This window comes from Ixodes scapularis, unplaced genomic scaffold, assembly GCF_016920785.2.
Source record: "Ixodes scapularis isolate PalLabHiFi unplaced genomic scaffold, ASM1692078v2 ptg004251l_1__unscaffolded, whole genome shotgun sequence".
NCBI classification, from domain to species: domain Eukaryota; kingdom Metazoa; phylum Arthropoda; class Arachnida; order Ixodida; family Ixodidae; genus Ixodes; species Ixodes scapularis.
The window spans coordinates 30488-48033 of NW_024610388.1; the positions used below are offsets into that span (position 1 = coordinate 30488).

The 17546-nt window shown below is 49.2% G+C and overlaps 1 protein-coding gene across 1 annotated transcript; it reads left to right on the top strand.

The window, feature by feature from the left end:
* The first annotated feature begins 15094 nt into the window (after positions 1-15094).
* Positions 15095-16060, top strand: LOC120848108 (zinc finger MYM-type protein 1-like). The gene has a single exon (XM_040220042.1). The coding sequence runs from the start codon at positions 15095-15097 to the stop codon at positions 16058-16060; it is 966 nt and encodes a 321-aa protein (XP_040075976.1).
* The last annotated feature ends 1486 nt before the right edge of the window (positions 16061-17546 follow it).

A 17546-nucleotide genomic window follows, 5' to 3' on the forward strand; every position in this document is an offset into this window, starting at 1 on the left:
GCAGGTCGACATTGTGTGGACCCCAGCCCACTCCTCCATGAGAGGCAACGAACACGCCCATTTCACGGCCCGAGACCTCGCCCACCAGGCCACGGAGGAGACACTGGAACCCACATCCCTCACGACCTATCAAGAAATTACACAACATTACAGGCTCAACAGAAGAACATTACCCGCACCACACCCTTCCCTCATGAGAAGTCAGGAAACCACACTCAGATTACTACAGACTAACACATTTCCCCATCCAGTTAGGATGCACCTTCTATTCCCCACACAATTCGACGCCCAATGTCAATTCTGTAACCAACCCGGCACCCTGAGACACATCATATGGGAGTGCGACAGCAACCCAGACATGTCACCCTGTTTTCCTTCCCCTACCGCCGAGCAGTGGGAGACACTGCTGTCCAGCTCCCTCCCTCAAGATCAGCTCTTGCTGGTGGAGAGGGCCGATCGAGCCAGGACGGCACATGGGTACCTGAATTGAGGATCCACCCCACAGCGTAAAACGCTTAATGAATATGTTTTGTCCTCCTCCTCCTCGGTGTGTGTTGTTGTTGCACGTGAAGCGGTGCGAGTGAACGAGCACATTCCGCGAAACCTGAGTGTCGCGAAACTGTTGCGCGCCTAAAAGATGCATCGTGTGAACAGACCTCAAGGGCTACTGAGAGCTGTCTATAGAGAGAGTTCGGTCAATGGAATGAGCGGCAGAGCCAGGGCGTGCACCAGACACAGAAAGAGGGCTTGACATGCTCTCTTGGCCAACCAGAAGTCGTAAAGAATGCCATAGCAATAGTTGCGAGAAAGTTTTTAATCATAGGTGTATGGTTTTAACAAACGCGTAAGAGGTAAATGTAGTAACCCTTCCTCTTTTAAAATATGGTGCACGTGATGTTTCGATAATGATCATGCAGAAAGATGTCAGAAACAAATGTGCCACTCGAACTCTGTTTTGCTCAAACAGGGTGTGACCGCTCGGACGGCAGATTCCCGGCCCTCGGCTCGGTGCCTGGCGTACGGATGATGTCGATTGTTCCGCTAGTCGCGCTTTTCCACCATAATTTTGGATGTCCGTGATTGAAACATCACGTGCACCATATTCTCAATCACCGAGAGTTACTCTAGCGCACTTATTAATGCGAAAGCATTAACTGTCTCACGGAGCGAGCCGACGTCATCAGTTTAAAGCGCGAAAACGGCACCCTCAATCCTTTTTTCCAAGTAAAGCCAAGCCCCCAGCTATAAAAGCACGCGAAAAGTTTCGACACGGCGCCTAGTTTCCCCAATTTCAAAGGAGCGAAGTAAAGCTGGTGAATTTTCGGCTTCGGTCCCATTGGCCGTTGCGCGTCAGTTTCAACGATCGCTCACTCGATGGCGCTGCATGTCCGCGGGGCATGCAGAGCAATCCAACGGCATCGCAGTCGCCCAAAGCGCGCATTGACGTTTCGGCTGCGCGAGGGGGATATCGAGGCTGTATGTCAAGACTTCGAAGAAAGTGAGCAACGCATGAAGGCCGCAACGTATGAAGAATACGCCACGGAACTTAGGCAGGCAGTTGCCAAGCGTTCGGTGGCAAGGAGCGCGCAAGGAAAAAGACGGCTTGTCCCGTGGTGGGACGCTGAAATCTGGAGAGCGATTCGGTACCGACAAGACGCGAACCGAGAACATCGCCAAGCACTAAAGTCGTTTGGAAAAGGTCCCGAGACGTTGCAACTCTGGGAGGAGTACCAAAGACGCAAGGCACTAACACAAGCTATCGTTGAAAAGAAAAAACAAGCACATGACTGCAAGGAGATGGCAGACATACGAAAGGGCGGAAAAAAAGCCGGAGAGAAGTTCTGGCGCTACATTGGTAGTCTAGATGGGAAAGACAGCTCTCCCCAACTGGTGGATCCGGACAATGGAAGTGAGGTAAAGAACATAATATCTCTACACTCTCTTTGGGACGGAACAAATGAACTGCAATCATGAAGGCATGAGGGATGAAATCCCGCATTTAGAAGATGCCCCGCAGAGTACCACAGTCGACCAAAATGCAACAGTCGTGGGGTGCGTTCAGGTAGAACGTGCACTGGCGCGGCTAAACGGCAGCACAGCACAGGGGCTGGATGGAATCTCGGCCAAGGTGCTCAAAGGTCTAGGACCCGACGCACGAGAGCACCTGGCACACCTGTTTAGTCAAATCTGCTGCGGCGATGACCCGATTCCCAGCGACTGGAGACGTGGTCGAGTTTTCTTCATTCCAAAGACAGGCGGCAACAAGCAGTTGTTACACGACTACCGACCACTCACGGTCACGCCGGTTGCCTACAGGGTGTTCGCGACCATAATTAATGGGCGTATAACACAGTGGGCCGAGGAAAGCGGCATATTGACTGAGTTGCAGAACGGTTTTAGACGTGGGCGACGCTTGGAAGATAATCTTTTTACGTTGACGCAATGCATCGAGATTGCACGGAGGGAGAAGCGACCAATGATTACTTGCTTCCTTGATATAGCGAAAGCATATGATTGCATTCCTCATACCATGCTTCTAAAAAGATTAAAACAGCTTAATATGCCTGAAACCTGGGTGACGTTAATCCAGCGGCTCTACGATAAAAATGTTGTGACGGCATCTTTCAACGGTGTGAAATCTGACGAGGTTATAGTTGAAAAAGGATTACGACAGGGCTGTCCATTGTCGCCGACACTGTACATCTTGTATGCATCTAGCATGGAAAGGACGCTGGAGAAAACGACCATCGGTTTTTCTTTGACGCATCTCCAACACGGGGAGGTGATTACATGGCGGCTACCTGGACTTGCATACGCTGATGACCTTGTCTTGATGACCGACAGTGTGGGTGACATGAGGAAACTGCTGGCCACATGTGAGACCGAGGCGGATCAACTCCAGTTACGCTTCAATGCTGACAAGTCAGCGACAGTTTTTTTTTCCCCGCGAGGAGGAGAGCATTGTACCATTCATCCTACAGGGTGCGGCGATCCCTGTTTGCACCAAGTACAGGTAGCTTGGTGTGACACTATCAGCTACAGAAAACTACCTCGCTGAGCATCACCAAAACCTCAGGACGTCCTCAGTGCGTACGCGAAACACACTGCGAAGAGGGCCTCTGGAGCTGCGACCAATACGTCGTTACCAGGGAACTTTGGAAGGCCGTCGCGGTACCCGGGCTGACTTTTGGAAACTCTGTCATTGGCATACCTAGCGAGCTTCGTGAATATCTTGAACGACGCCAAAGAGATGTCGGACGTCAAGCGCTGGGATGCCATGGACAAGTGGCCAACGAGCTTGTTGAAGGAGACGTCGGATGGTTATCTTTCGAGGCACGAGAAGCCAGCAGCAAGCTAGAGTACTACGCGCGACTCCGGCATATGGACGAAGACCGCTGGGCACGGCGACTTTTCATCTACATTCACCTCAAGAACATCCATTCGACGAGGAGGAATCGTGTCACCCGCCTCGGCACAAAGTTTGGAGCCTTTTGCATGAGTGATGAGCCTCAAGCTGAAAAAGATTGGGTGCGTAAAGTGCGAACGCAGATAAAGGCTGTCGAAAGGGAGCGCTGGATATTGGGAATGCAACAGCATACTAGCATGCATTTGTATGCATCTTTCAAGACCGAGAACGCTCCAATAACGTTCTGCAAAAACACGCTGGGAAGTCGCCTACTCATCGAGGCCCGCGGTGGTGCCCTGCGCACCAGACAGTACCGTCGAAAGTTTGACAGTAACGTGACGGACATGACATGCAGCGCCTGTGGAGAAGACGAAGAGACCACCGAGCATTTGCTGCTCACGTGCCAGAAGCTCCTGCCAGCGCTCATTGGGGATTCCCGCATCGAGCAGGCACTCGGCTTCACGAACGAACATGACCACGTGGCCTGTTCTAGGCAAAGACTGGAGGGGTGGTGGAAAGTGCGACGGTGATTTGCGCACCGAGAAGTCAGCGCGTACCGATCGGACCACCGTGATCGTGTAGCTGTTACCCTCCGCCCACAAGGGTCATCGACGACAGATGGTGGGCCCTGACGACCTCCCCCCTTCTCTCCCCCTTTTTTTTTTTCTTTTCTTTTTTAACTTTTTTGGCGTGTCGAACTTCGACTCTCGTTTCAAAGAGATTGCGCCGCAGAATACAATACAATACAATACACAGAGCCGTTTATTAGGAGAGTTTCGCCCTATATTGTTTTGAATAGGCGAGCATCTCGGGGCCAACCACAGGCCTCGAAACAGCCCCTAGTGGTGGTCGTGAGCTCTAAATATGTGACACGACTAATTTAAGTCGTTTTAGCGTCGCTAGAGTGAAAAGGTGACTGAAAACGTGGCGCATGTTATGGTTTCGTCACGTCCATATTCACCGGTAGAATAAACGAACGTGCGGTCCAAACCAGGACGGACTTGCTCGAAACAGCGTCTCAGCTGACACTGGGGGGAGGAAAGTCCTTAGAATGGATGCTCGGCGAGTTGGTACTTTCTTTTCGAAGGAAATTACTGACAAAGCCAGCGCACGAGCCGTGCGGGACCGTCTCAACACCCGAGCCGAGCAAACCGCGTCTCAAGACGCTCGCACGCCCTACCCTTTGCAGAGCGGCGGCACCGCGGAAAGGCAAACAGCCCGTACCATGGATGCCCGCGGTGCCGCGTCCAAGGAACATGATAATGCGATGAGTATATACATGCAAGATGACGGCAAGATAGATTGTTGCTATTGCGGAGGATGTCAGTCCAATTTGAAGATGTCCACATTTCGTTGAGGTGGGTCAGCAGCGGGCCAAGGGGATCTGCAGCCTGCCGTTCGATTGGTGCACGGTCGCGGAAAGGAGCCCTAGGAGCTTGATGGTGCTGTCGCTCACTGGGGTCGAAGCATCAGGCCCCAAGGGAGGTAGCCCAATCAAAGCAGAAAGCTGCCGCCTCCGAGGTACCGAGACCCAGGGCTTAGATTGAGGCACCGCCGACGTCAGGTGTGGCATCCTCTAAACGTGAAATTGCTGCTGTGAAATTGAACGCTTAAATTCCACGCTTTAAATGTCATTTCCAATATTGTGACGTCGCGGTTTGCTGATTGGTCGACGCGTTGTCACATGCTTAGTTTACGCTCTAACCGCGGGGGGAATATTCGGCGCTGGCGGCGGCGGTGCAGCTGTGAAACAGAGCAAGCTCAGTTTCACAGCTGCAGCTGCGACCAACGTTACAGGAGCAAGCTCAGTTTTGCAGCTCCCTATTCTCGCCTGCGGAGGCGAATGGCCCAGGTGGCGGTCACGAGACCTAGCGGGGCTGCAGTCGGATCTTACTTCCCTGCCTCGCGCGTCGTCTGCTACCACCGCGTTGAAAGCTTTTATTTTCTTTTTCTTTTTAAGTTTCCTTTTTCTTCATTTTTTTTTTTTACTTCCATGCGTATAATAGCAAAAAAAAAAAAAAAAGATGATGAAGATGAAGTGTAATACACCAGAGTTGAGAGGACGACGTTTCCCTCTGGACAGTCCGCGGCGACGTTCCGCAACAACAGCGCATCCTCCAACGGGGGATCGACGTCGTGACAAGTCACCTCCAAAGCGTAGGCTTAACCGCCTCGCCAGATAAGACAACCTACGTAGTCATAGCCCCCAGACGGGAAAGGGACGCGAACATCAGCTCAACTCTTCAGTTGACTCTCGCGGGCCAACCGATCAGATCAGCGCCTGAGGTACGCATCCTAGGACCCCAATTCCACGAGGATGGCACAGCAAAGGCTTGGCTAACAATGGTCACCCAACAGTGCCAGGCAGCACTAAACGTCATTAGAAGGATTAGCGGCACCAGAGGAGGCGCTGAGGAGGAAGTTGCCCGCCGCATGGTGAAAACCCTCATCGTCTCCCGCACCTGCTACGGTGTCCCCCACTACCGACTTACCAACACACAATGGAAGCGCTGTTCTAAAACTCCCTATTAGGGAGTTTTAGAACAGCGCACGCTAAAGCTTTGCGTACGCAAAGAATAGCGTCGTCGCCACTGCGCATGCCCCGAACGCAAACCAGGTTTTGCGCTCTGCGTGCGCAATTTTAGCGCGCGCTATTTCTCGGAAATAGCGTGCGTACGCAAAGAGTCTTTGCGCTTCTTCAAGGAGGATTTGTGATGAGAAGTTGGCTAAAGCCAAGACGAGCACAGTTAAAAAAAATGGCGGCTTCCAGGATTATGTCGGCGGCTGCTTTGGCGGCGTCGTGAGTGCGACGTCGGCGGCATCCTCGCGACTGCAATTTTCAATACGGGACGACATTGTACTCGGTTTGGCAGCGATCACCGGCAACTTGATGCTTGCGACGCGCGAACATTTCACGGCGAAGGAACGATGTGCGAAGGTCAGTACACGAGACCTCTCTTACGGAGGCGACGCAAGCGGACGCGACCGGTCAACCGCTCGCGTCGTGTTCTCATGTTTAAACAAATTAAAATGCTACCTTGGACCAAAAAACTCGTTTTCTTCTAAAGTTACATCATTTCGTGTGTGAAATAAAAATTGTGACTGTATCTTGGTGGCGTCGCAAGCGCGAGATGCTTGGGCTTTTGCGTCGCGGCGGAGAAACGCTATTCTAAAACTCTCCTGCGTCGCGTGCGCTAATACAAGCGCTAAATTTAGCGCTAGCGCGCGCTAAAATTGCGTACGTTATTCTAAAACTCCCTATTATCTCACCGACTGGCGGGGAGCGACGTCGACGACGGTATCACCCTCGTTTTGGGCGATGAACAGTTGACGGGGTTAAACCAAGAAGGACAGCATGGTGGTCTACAGAGGATTGTTAACGCCATCAAAAGAGGCGGACACCGGGTATGAGGTGTTCTTGCCGACAGGGGTCGTCCGGAAGTTTACCGGCATGCAAAATGTCAATATTTTTATCTGGTGTAGCACACATACCCGTCTTAAAGGGGCCATGAAATGATTCTTTAACTTCTTCCTTAGCTTTACTCCTCAACTCAAAAGAGAACAGTGGAATCACGCGGTCGTGACGTGCTAGGGCACCGGTGCGATGACCCCAAGCTTCCACTGTGCTTTTTCAGCACACCATAGAACTTGTCATTCGCAAGTGCACTCATGTGCACTCATTGGCCACGAACGCGAATTCAGGTATTCATCAACGAATTGATTGTTGACGAGCGCATACGTCCGAGTGACGCAGTTTTCGTGTCAAATGCGTGAGCTGGGGTCGGCTGACGTCATTTTGGCTTTTGTAGGCATTGCAAAGAGGATATTTAGAACCATACACACATGATGATAACATCATAGCACACGGACATTAATGAGTACAAAACGGGCCCAGCTACAGAAAATAAATATTACGCTTGTAACAAATAATTGTTTGTAACTTGTTAATTACAAAGACGAACACACCTCTGAGCATATAAATTTAATAGTGTGTGTTGATGCATTCTTATAGAGGAGGTCATTTCATATACGTCATTTGAGCAAACGCCAGCTTGTCACTTGAAAAAAAAAAAAAAAAAAACACTGCGATCAAATGCAAGCTATTACAACGAAAGGACGTTTATCAAAGTCTTCAGAACTGTCAATTCGTAAAATCGTCGATTAGTACAAAAGGTTAAAGGTCGCAGGCGCTTCCTCGCTTAAAGGTGCTGTGATTATTCGGTGACCCAGGTCTGAAACAACTTCCCCTAGGCCCTACACACGACATATACCTTTCGTTTCGATTCTCAGAAATTCCAACATTCAAAGGAAGCTAGAAAATGCGAAAATGTTATCCTAAAAGTTATATCATAAGATCGTTGATTAGTACAAATCGTAAAGATCGCAGGAGCTTTCTCGCTAGAAGTTTGTGATTACGCGGTTACCTAGGGCTGAAACAACTTCCCCAAGGTCCAACATGCGACGCATACAATTCGCATTGATTCTCAGACATTCCAACGTTCAAACAAGGCTAGGAGTATGCGAAAATTGCATGGAAAATGTCCTTATCGATCCTCGAACACATCCAGGAATACGAGCACCGCTACGGCGATATGACTGATGCTGTTGCACAGGTGCTAATATCCAGAGCGATCTTGCACAGAAAGGTATACAGTCTCATTCTTTCAGATCTTCACGTTATACCTGCGTCAGAGAGCACGAAGAAGTCCGAAATCATCGGCAAGCAGCGGCACATTACGACTACCGCGCACCGAACAAACTCGTATCCATGAGCTCTGGGCGCTGCCATCTTACCGGTGACATCACGGTTCTTGCGAGGTCACGTGACGAGTTATCACTCGGTTGCTAAGGAAACCGAGCCAGCTCAGCTCGTTTCTATGGTACCGCGTGTGACCAATCACGGTGAGAGGCGGCACAGGGAAAAGCGTGGCGCTACTATGGCAGCTATGCTGCCATATCGAGTGGCTCTAGCCGGGCCTAGTCGCCCTGGCAAGCAAGCCTGCCAGGTGCGACGGCACTGCAAACTCGTCCAAGAGTGGACGGACACCAATGAGAAGCTCGCAGTATACACTGATGCGGCTCTCGTCTCCTTCCCTAAACCGATTTGCTCCGCTGCGGTTGTGATTCCTCGCCTAGGAATCACCATGGCCGAAACATTGCCCGGCGGCACATCGGTCAAGGGCGGAGAACTTGGAGCTATCTAACTGGCACTACGCACCATCATCGAGAAGGAGGTCCGACCGACACACCTACACATTTTCACTGACTCTGCGGCTGCATTAATAGAATGTCGCTCTCGCCACTCCCCGAACAAGCGAGTTAAGGCAATCCGACGGATGGCCTCCGACCTACTTGCAGCCGGTACAACCATCAAAGTGTCCTGGATACCTGCCTACGCAAACATTCAGTGCATTGTACAAGCTCACTGCATTCCCCGCGCGCATCTGGATTCCCCCCGCGAGCCGAGTAGTGTGCCAAGTCACCTACAAGAACATGGGTACTCGCTCCCGCCCACGGTGTAAGATACACTCTTTAGGTGAGGACACGACGGGGCTGAACGTGCGACGCGAGGAATCAGATAGTGTTCGTTCGACGGGTATCCGAAAGGCTGCATTATTCCGCGGCCACCGTGCCCGCGGCTGACAGTGTCGCTGGCGGCCAAACGGCGAAAGTGTGCGAGAGCGAAAAACATTATTCGTTGCCATGACACCCCGGTACACCGTGGTTTTTCTGCACGAGCGACAACCTCTCTGGAGCTCTGCGAGTGTGGAGCATGAGGCGGCACGAGCCGTCTTTGCCGTGCCCACGGGTCGACGAGTCATCTGCCGGCGCCGCTTGACACCATAGTGAGAGAGAAAGAGAGAGAGTGAAAAACGAACTTTATCTGCACTGCGCGAGGAGCGCGCTGTCCTCACCTGAAGAGTATTATCTTACACCGTGCTCCCGCCTGAGCTTGGCGACGATGGCGAAGACCCCGACTACGACCCTGAGGAGGCAAAACAACTCGTTAAAGAAGCCTCAAGACAGACCGTGAGGGCAGCCCTGACCCCCTGCGTAAATCCGCTCCCGAGCGGAATGGGCAGGGGATCAAAGGTGTTGCTCCGGAGGATAATCGCAAACACCACATGTACACCGGCACGCAGGACGCATTGGACCACGCTAGCCACATCACCCCATTGCAGCTTCTGTCAAAACCCCAGCTTTCTTGCCGACAAAAGCCACTTACTCTGGGACTGCCCGGAGCTGGAAGAGATTCGTCGAAAACACATATACCACCAGACGTCTCCAGCATGGTGGAATGGGTCCATCCTCAGGGCCCTCCCGACAAACGTCGGGCGGTTATGACCACGCTCGTGGATTTCATCCAAGATGCGAGGCCGACCGCCTGTCTATAACCCCCCTTAACCTCTTCCCTTGGCCATAGGTCCAGGCATGTATAGCCTCCGTATAGAGGAGGCTATGGTCCAGGCTTGTAAGCCACCGATCACAGCCCCACTCTCCCTCCCTAAAAGGCCAATAAACGCTTTCTGAACTGAACTGAACAGAGTTGAGAGTCAGCACAGTGTGAGAGTTCTTTCCTTGAGTGTTTGAAATTTATTTTTGTGTGCGTCTGCTTCCTTGCGCTGTGAAGTGTTAGCATGAATCACCAAATCGGCCAAGCTCAAGTATTGATATTCAAACTTGGCGGGCTAGACATTCCGGAAGTAAGACTCGACTGCAGCGCTGCTAGTTCGTCGTGACCGCCACTAAGCCCACATCGCAGGTAGAGCTGTGAAACCGAGCTTGTTCCAGTAACGTTGCCTGCGACGGGGGCTCAGTGGCGGTCACGAGAACTAGCAGCGCTGCAGTCGAGTCTTACTTCTGGATTGTCTAGCCCGCCAAGTTTGAATAGCAATACTTGAGCTCGGCCGATTTGGTGATTCATGCTAACACTTCACAGCCCAACATTCGTGAGAGAGAGAGAGTCACGAATGACAAGTGATGAGCGGATACTCGCGGCGTGAAGCCACCTCCTCGCCTCCCTCATAGGATGGAGGGAAGTACGGCGCACGTCTGTTGCGCGTCTCAGCCACTGGGGAGCAGGATCGCGGGCGCGTAGATGCGCTCCGATAAGAAACCGAAATCTAGAAACGCGTCCAAATGGAGCGTTTTTACAGAATGCTGTAAAATGCTTCCCTGGCGTTATATCCTTCCAAAAATGGTTGATTTAGTAGTTTTCGATGATGCTCTTTAAGTTTCTAATTGAAACCATATGTCTATTTCCACTAATTAAAAACTTAATTAACGAATTTTAATTAATTAGCCGACTTATCGCAAAGATTAGCCACTCCCATAATGTCCGCTTGGCCGTATAACCCACCTGCACAAACCGCATTAGTGTAGCTTTCACGGTTTTTTTTAAATAAGGGTATAAGAATAAAAAAAATCACCCTGTGTATATATATATATATATATATATATATATATATATATATATATATATATATATATATATATATATATATAAGTCAGAGATCCGTACTTGCGGAGTTGCTATGCTAGGAGTTTATTGCATGTATTTCGACAGTTTCGCCGAGAGGCTCGGCTTCGTCAGGAGATGGCATACATGTGTATGTGTATGTGTATGTATGCCATCTCCTGACGAAGCCGAGCCTCTCGGCGAAACTGTCGAAATACATGCAATAAACTCCTAGCATAGCAACTCCGCAAGTACGGATCTCTGACTTATTACATTTTCCCGGGTCCATTGTTCTCAAGCTACTCTGCCTCACCTATATATATATATATATATATATATATATATATATATATATATATATATATATATATATATATATATATATATATATATATATATATATATATCAGTGTGTCGAACCGAAAAAAATACGGGTTCGGTTACGGTTCAGGTTCAGGTAAATTTATTTTGTTCCGGTTCAGTTCCGGTTCGATTAATTCGATCCGCGAACCGGTTCGCGAACCGGTTCGGGGCGCTGAACCGGTTCGCGAACCGGTTCGGAAATTATAAATGACAAACTGCAACATCAAAATAAATTACAAATAAAACATCTGAAATCAGCACATACGAAACGGGATACATCGTAGTGTAAGGCTCAATGATTTCTACCAGGAATGGTTTCTTTATGTGCACTCAAAGGTTACCTCACCAACGTTTACGCATTCGGACTTCATCTAATTGGGTCCGACGCAGATAGCTGTAAAATCCGCGACCTCCTTACAAACCCACTTACAAGTAGAGCTCGCTAACTATCCCGCCACCTCGGCGTGTAAGAAATTGAAGGAACAGTGGGGAGAAAATACAGCTTTCTTTATTTGAACTAGCCTTCGGTAACTCAAATTAGACCCTTAAAGAAGTTTTCATTAAACAAGATACGGAATATGAAAAACACTTCACCGAACGCAACGCCAGAAGGACGTAATAGGATAAATATTAAAATAGAAGAGTTCGCTGTCTCACAAATATGTTAGCTTCTAAGTGCCTATACGAAACCGGATGCATTATTATCAAACTCCACTGCCTTTTCTTTTCTCATTCCGATGGAAGCAAGCTTCAAGAACTCGCGCGTTCTAGAAACGTGTTACGAAATGAGCACACAGCAGCATTTAGGATTTACGATTGTAGAAAAATAAAATCCCGTGACGCGATTTTTTTTTTTTTTTTTTTTGTACAGCCTTTCAATTCTTTTTTTTCCGTGCAAGCCGCGACCAGCGCAATACTGGTTCCTATGTCAAGATTCATGGATGCAGCGTTTGTCAAGATTCTTGGATGCAGCGTTTATATTCCTAAGACTAAGTGGAGAAGAAAAATATGTAAGCGAGGTGTGTGTCAGTTGACTGCACTTAAAAAACAAATGGCATTGATAGCCCATTCATTGTCAACAGCGCGTGGCCGAACCGTTTTGACATGAGCCGGTAACCGTTATTTTTTTTCCGGTTCAGTTCCGGTTCGGGTTCATCGCGATAACAATATAACGGTTCGGGTTCGGGTTCAGTTCCGGAAAAAATACCGGTTCGGTTCCGGTTCGACACCCTGATATATATATATATATATATATCCTTTTCAGATGCTGTCCGCAGCCGTCCCACGCAGCAGAAGTGACCCCACACAGAAAAAAGGTACTGTGACGCCCGACCATTCTAAATCCCGAGCATTGCTTACTGTACGTAAAGCCGTTAACAAGCGCGTCAAGCACACCATGCATGCAGAGACACTTGCTCTTTACTTAAAAAACAAAACCTCTCCCAAAGGTCTCCGTCTATGCCTGAAACCATCATGATATTCCTTTAACCACATTGAGCATAAACAGTGGAATGAAGTCACGCTTGAGGCCTCACTAAAACTAGTCGGAATCACAGAACAACACCACAGAAGGAAGGCGGCCGAGCTATCACATACAGAAATCAAGATCAGAAACGACGGATCACTAAGCTGCGAGGAAAACGCCGAGATAGAGCTATATGAGCAGAAAAGACGCAACGAGCTGTGGATAACGAAAAAGAGAAAACTCGAGCGTGACAAACTATCTGACGCATGTCCCCAACCGACGTTCATGATGAGTACTGATTCGATGGCAGCCAAAGCAACTATCCATGCCCACTCTCCACCGCCAGGGCCTACACGGGTCGCAGACGCAGAACCGTCGCTGGCTTCAGATAACTCCGCCGCTCTTGACACGATTGGCTGCCGGCCGCAAGTTGCAGCGCGTTCCGGGAGACACTGCGAAAAAACAGTGGACAAAGGCAACATAGTAAATTTATCGGACGCAGTGTTAACGCGGGAAGAGACCAACATCCTTTCTAAAGGATTAACCTTCTGCCCCACAACTGGCCACTACAACGAGTTTCAATTGTACCAAGATTTGGACAAGTTTGCCCGAAACATGAGGCTCCGCGAGTACTTTCACGACCGCCAACCGAATCCTAACCAAACGATTCTGACGAACCCAGAAAAGCAATGAACGCCTAATCCGCGAAGAGATAAGTGCCTCGACATGTACATTGATATCACGCAACGCGTAATCATTTCCGCTGTGAAGAGGCAAAGACCGACAAAATATAACCTTTCTCGGCCAGAGAATGAGTGCCTGAAAAGACTCAGTGCCAGGGCAGATTTAATTATTAAACCTGCAGATAAGGGCGGCTCCATAGTTGTTATGAACAGACAAGATTATCTTGATGAGGGCTTTCGGCAATTGAATGACGCATCATTTTACCGCGAACTACCGACAGACCCCACACAAAGGCTTGAAACGGCCATCATAAAGGAATTAGTAGTTCTAAAGAAAACTGGCAAAATAACCAAGGAGGTTTTTAACGCCATAAAACCATCCCACTCCAAACCCGGTCGCTTTTATCTCCTTCCTAAAATACACAAGATCAACAACCCCGGGCGATCCGTAGTGTCAGGAATAGGCACAGTCACCGAACGTATCTCGAGTCTTGTCGATACACTGATCAAGGACATTCCTCCAACCTTCCCTTCGTTTGTTAAGGACACCAGCCACTTCCTGCAGAAAATTTCCCCACTAGACATTCCGGATAACGCTTTTCTCGTAACCCTTGATGTGGCTTCCCTATCTACAAATATACCCCACAGAGACGGAATTGCGGCAGTGATCGAAGCGTATGAACACGCTCAGCACACACTTGTCATCGAGGGGGACGTCCTTTCAATTCTGATGAAACTTGTTTTGGAGAACAATCACTTTGAATTTGAGAATAGGCACTTCCTGCAGACCAATGGAACCGCTATGTGAACTAAGATGGCGCCAAATTACGCCAACATATTTATGTCACAACTGGAAACCACCTTTCTCGCTGAACGCCCCACTCAACCACTGTTTTACACAAGATACATCGACGACATATTCATGATCTGGGCCGGTGCTGAAGACGAACTCATGAAATTTATCGCCGCCTTCAATTTAGCTCACTCATCGATAAAATTTACTCACTGCGTATCACAAAAGTGCATAAACTTCCTGGATGTAACTGTGGAAATTGCCAATAACAAATTAAGTACGAAACTTTCAGTGGCGTCGGAACAGGGGGGGCAGGGGGGGGCGACCGCCCCCCCAGTAATTTTTTAGTAATGGCGGCTCGCGAGCTCGATATTTCGCAAATTTCTCAGATTGCGATTTTTAAGATATTTCGCGGGAATTAATTTCTCGCATTACGGTGGTATGATGATATTCATCATCATGGGATTAGTTATTCGAGGGCTCAATTATTTGTGGTTATTTTAAAACCAGAAATAAGCAGGAGCTTCTCCATTTCTGAAGCCGAATAAAGCAGTCAATACACGCCTACGCTGCTCGAAGCGCATATGATTTCGCAGTTCGAGGCTGCAGTAATCCCCGGGGCGTCGTGCCGTGCGGGTACCGCCGAGGACTTGGACGAAGGTAGTCGATCGAGTATACGACCCGCAGACCTACATGACTACCCCGCATCCTTGATCACCTCGGCTCCGAAGGAGTCAAACACCATACAAACAACGCATAAATACAAGACAGGCTGCAACGCCCTCTTTTGTCATGTCAGTCAATCATCATGCCGATCTTTTGACTATCTGCCAGATCGGTGGTGCTATCTCTGGGCACAAATATAAAAGTCGAAAAACAACAGGCATTCGTTGATTGTTTCTTGAAATCTCTAAGGTTGGCAAGCATGCCCCCTCCTCTTAAAAGAACGTCCTTGGACAAGTGGTTGCAGGACAATGCCGCGAAGAAAAGAAAACACATTGGGAATTCTTCGACAACAGTGCCATGCGACATTGAGTGCGCTGTGGGTGACAAGGACACAAGTACTGCACATTCACCGGGATCACGGACAGAAGTGGAGGAATCCCAAGCCCCACAATCGTCTCGAATAGGTTCTGTTGCGAGCATCATAACGAAGTTTCATCCAGCCAGCGACTATCGGTTTCCTAAAAACGCTCAAGGCAGAGCCTGTTTCCCTGAATTGTTCGAGAAGTTCAGATGGCTTCACTACAACTGCGATAGTGACAGTGTGCTGTGCTATGAATGTGTGGCATGGTGCACTATGAAATGCGAAAACAGTGTTCGTGGTGCCGAGGTGACTTTCATTTCATCCGGCTTCAGAAACTGGAAGAAGGCCACTGAGAAGTTTAGAACTCATGAAAAAAGTGAATGCCACAGCCGGTCCGTGGATAGCTTGTTGCAGAGACTGCAGAAAGCACCAGTGGTCAAGCTTCTCAGTGAGCAGAGCCTGAAGGAGCAGAATGAGGCGCGAACGGCACTCCGTGTTGTCTTCAGATCCATCAGATACCTTGCACGCTCGGGTCAGGCCCTGCGCGGACATTCGTATGAAGATGGAAACCTGCGGCTTCTACTCGACGAAAGATCTCAAGACGTCCCGGCCTTGGAGATGTGGATGAAAAGGCGGGACAAGTGGCTGAGCGCTGACGTTCAGAACGAAGTCATTGAAATCATGTCTCACGAGCTGCTGCGGGGCATCATACAGGAGGTAAAGCATTCAACCTTCTTCAGCATCATTGCCGACGGCACGACGGACGTTTCATCCTCTGAGCAGTTCTCGCTGTGCATCAGGTGCGTGGATCCAGACACTTTGCATGTAAAGGAGATTTTTGTTGGCTTTGTTTTGGCCGAGTGATACCACAGCCGCAACTCTTTTTGCTGTGATCAAAGACATGATCATGCGGTTGGGTCTAGACTTTCAGAACCTTCGTGGACAGTGCTTTGATGGTGCTGCAAATATGTCAGGAAGGTGAAACGGGGTACAGAAAAAAGTGACCGAAGTGCAGCAAAAAGCTGTGTACGTTCATTGCAGCAACCACGCCTTAGGTCTTGTTCTGCAGGAGGTTGGACGAGGATGCGAGCTGATTCGCGACGCGCTTGTCATCGTTAAGGACGTTTCTGGAATCATAATGGAGTCAGCGAAGCGAACGAAAGCATATAAGAATGTTGTGATATCTCCTGGCCACGAGAGCGAAGAAGGTACCATCGCCAGTGGAAAAGTATCCAAGCTGCTTCCCCTGTGCCCCACCCGGTGGGTTGTTCGAGTAAAAGCGATGATGCGCTTCGTCGAGAACTACGAAAGGGTGCAACTAACCCTGAAAGACATTTTGAATGACAAGGGGTATCCGCGAGACGACAAGAAGGCAGCAATACACGGCTCCTTGAAGAAAATGCAAAAGTTTGAGACCGTGTTTGGTCTCAACTGCGCCATCACAATATTTGGACCATGTGAAGAACTTGCAACATCGCTGCAGAAACCAGATACTTCTGTGGGAGGAGCGCTGAGGGCGACGGAGGAAGCACACTTGACAAGGTAAAGAAAGGAGAGTGGTTTCCAAGAAGTGTACGAACGTACAGAGGGGGCAGCAAAGAAGCATAAGCTAAAGGCCCCTTCAAACAAGACCACGCGATGCGGTCCTCCAAGAGGTTCGAACACAGCAGCGAGCCCTGTCAACCAGCGTTTCTAGACCCAGAGGCAGGCCTTCGGAAGCAGTTCTACGAAGCGTTGGATTGTGTTCGCGCCGAGTTTGCAAGACGATTCAAGCAACCAGGCATGCAAAGTCTTGCACAAATAGAGCAAATAATTGTGTGCGCTATTCAAGAGAAGCCGCAAACTGCAGAAGAACTTGAAAGGAAGTTAGGATCCCACGCTACTGATTTTCACCTGGAAAGCCTTTCAAGGCAGCTGAACATGGTTCACTCGCTCTCAAGCGGTCAGATCGGCTCCGTACCCGAGTTGTGCCGTGCTCTGGGCAGACAAGTCCCAGAGGTCAAGAGGATGATGATTGAGGGAGTGCCAGCGTCAGCGGCATCAGCTGAACGAAGTTTCAGCGCACTTCGGCGTATCAAGAATTACCTTAGAGCTACCATGTCACAAAAGCGACTGACTTAGGTGATGCTGCTGCACGTAAATAGTGAACGAGCAGCAAAACTTGATCTGAACTGTATCATCAGAGAGTTCGTGTCGAGGACGGCTGAACGACGAACCGTTTTCGGGCACCAGTGAGCTCTTTCTTATTTCACGCTGTTTGAAGACGTCAACATGGGAGAAAAACAAGATCACCACATTCCAAAAGAGGAAGGACATATATTCGTTCTAAATAAACGTTTGTGAGCGTTTC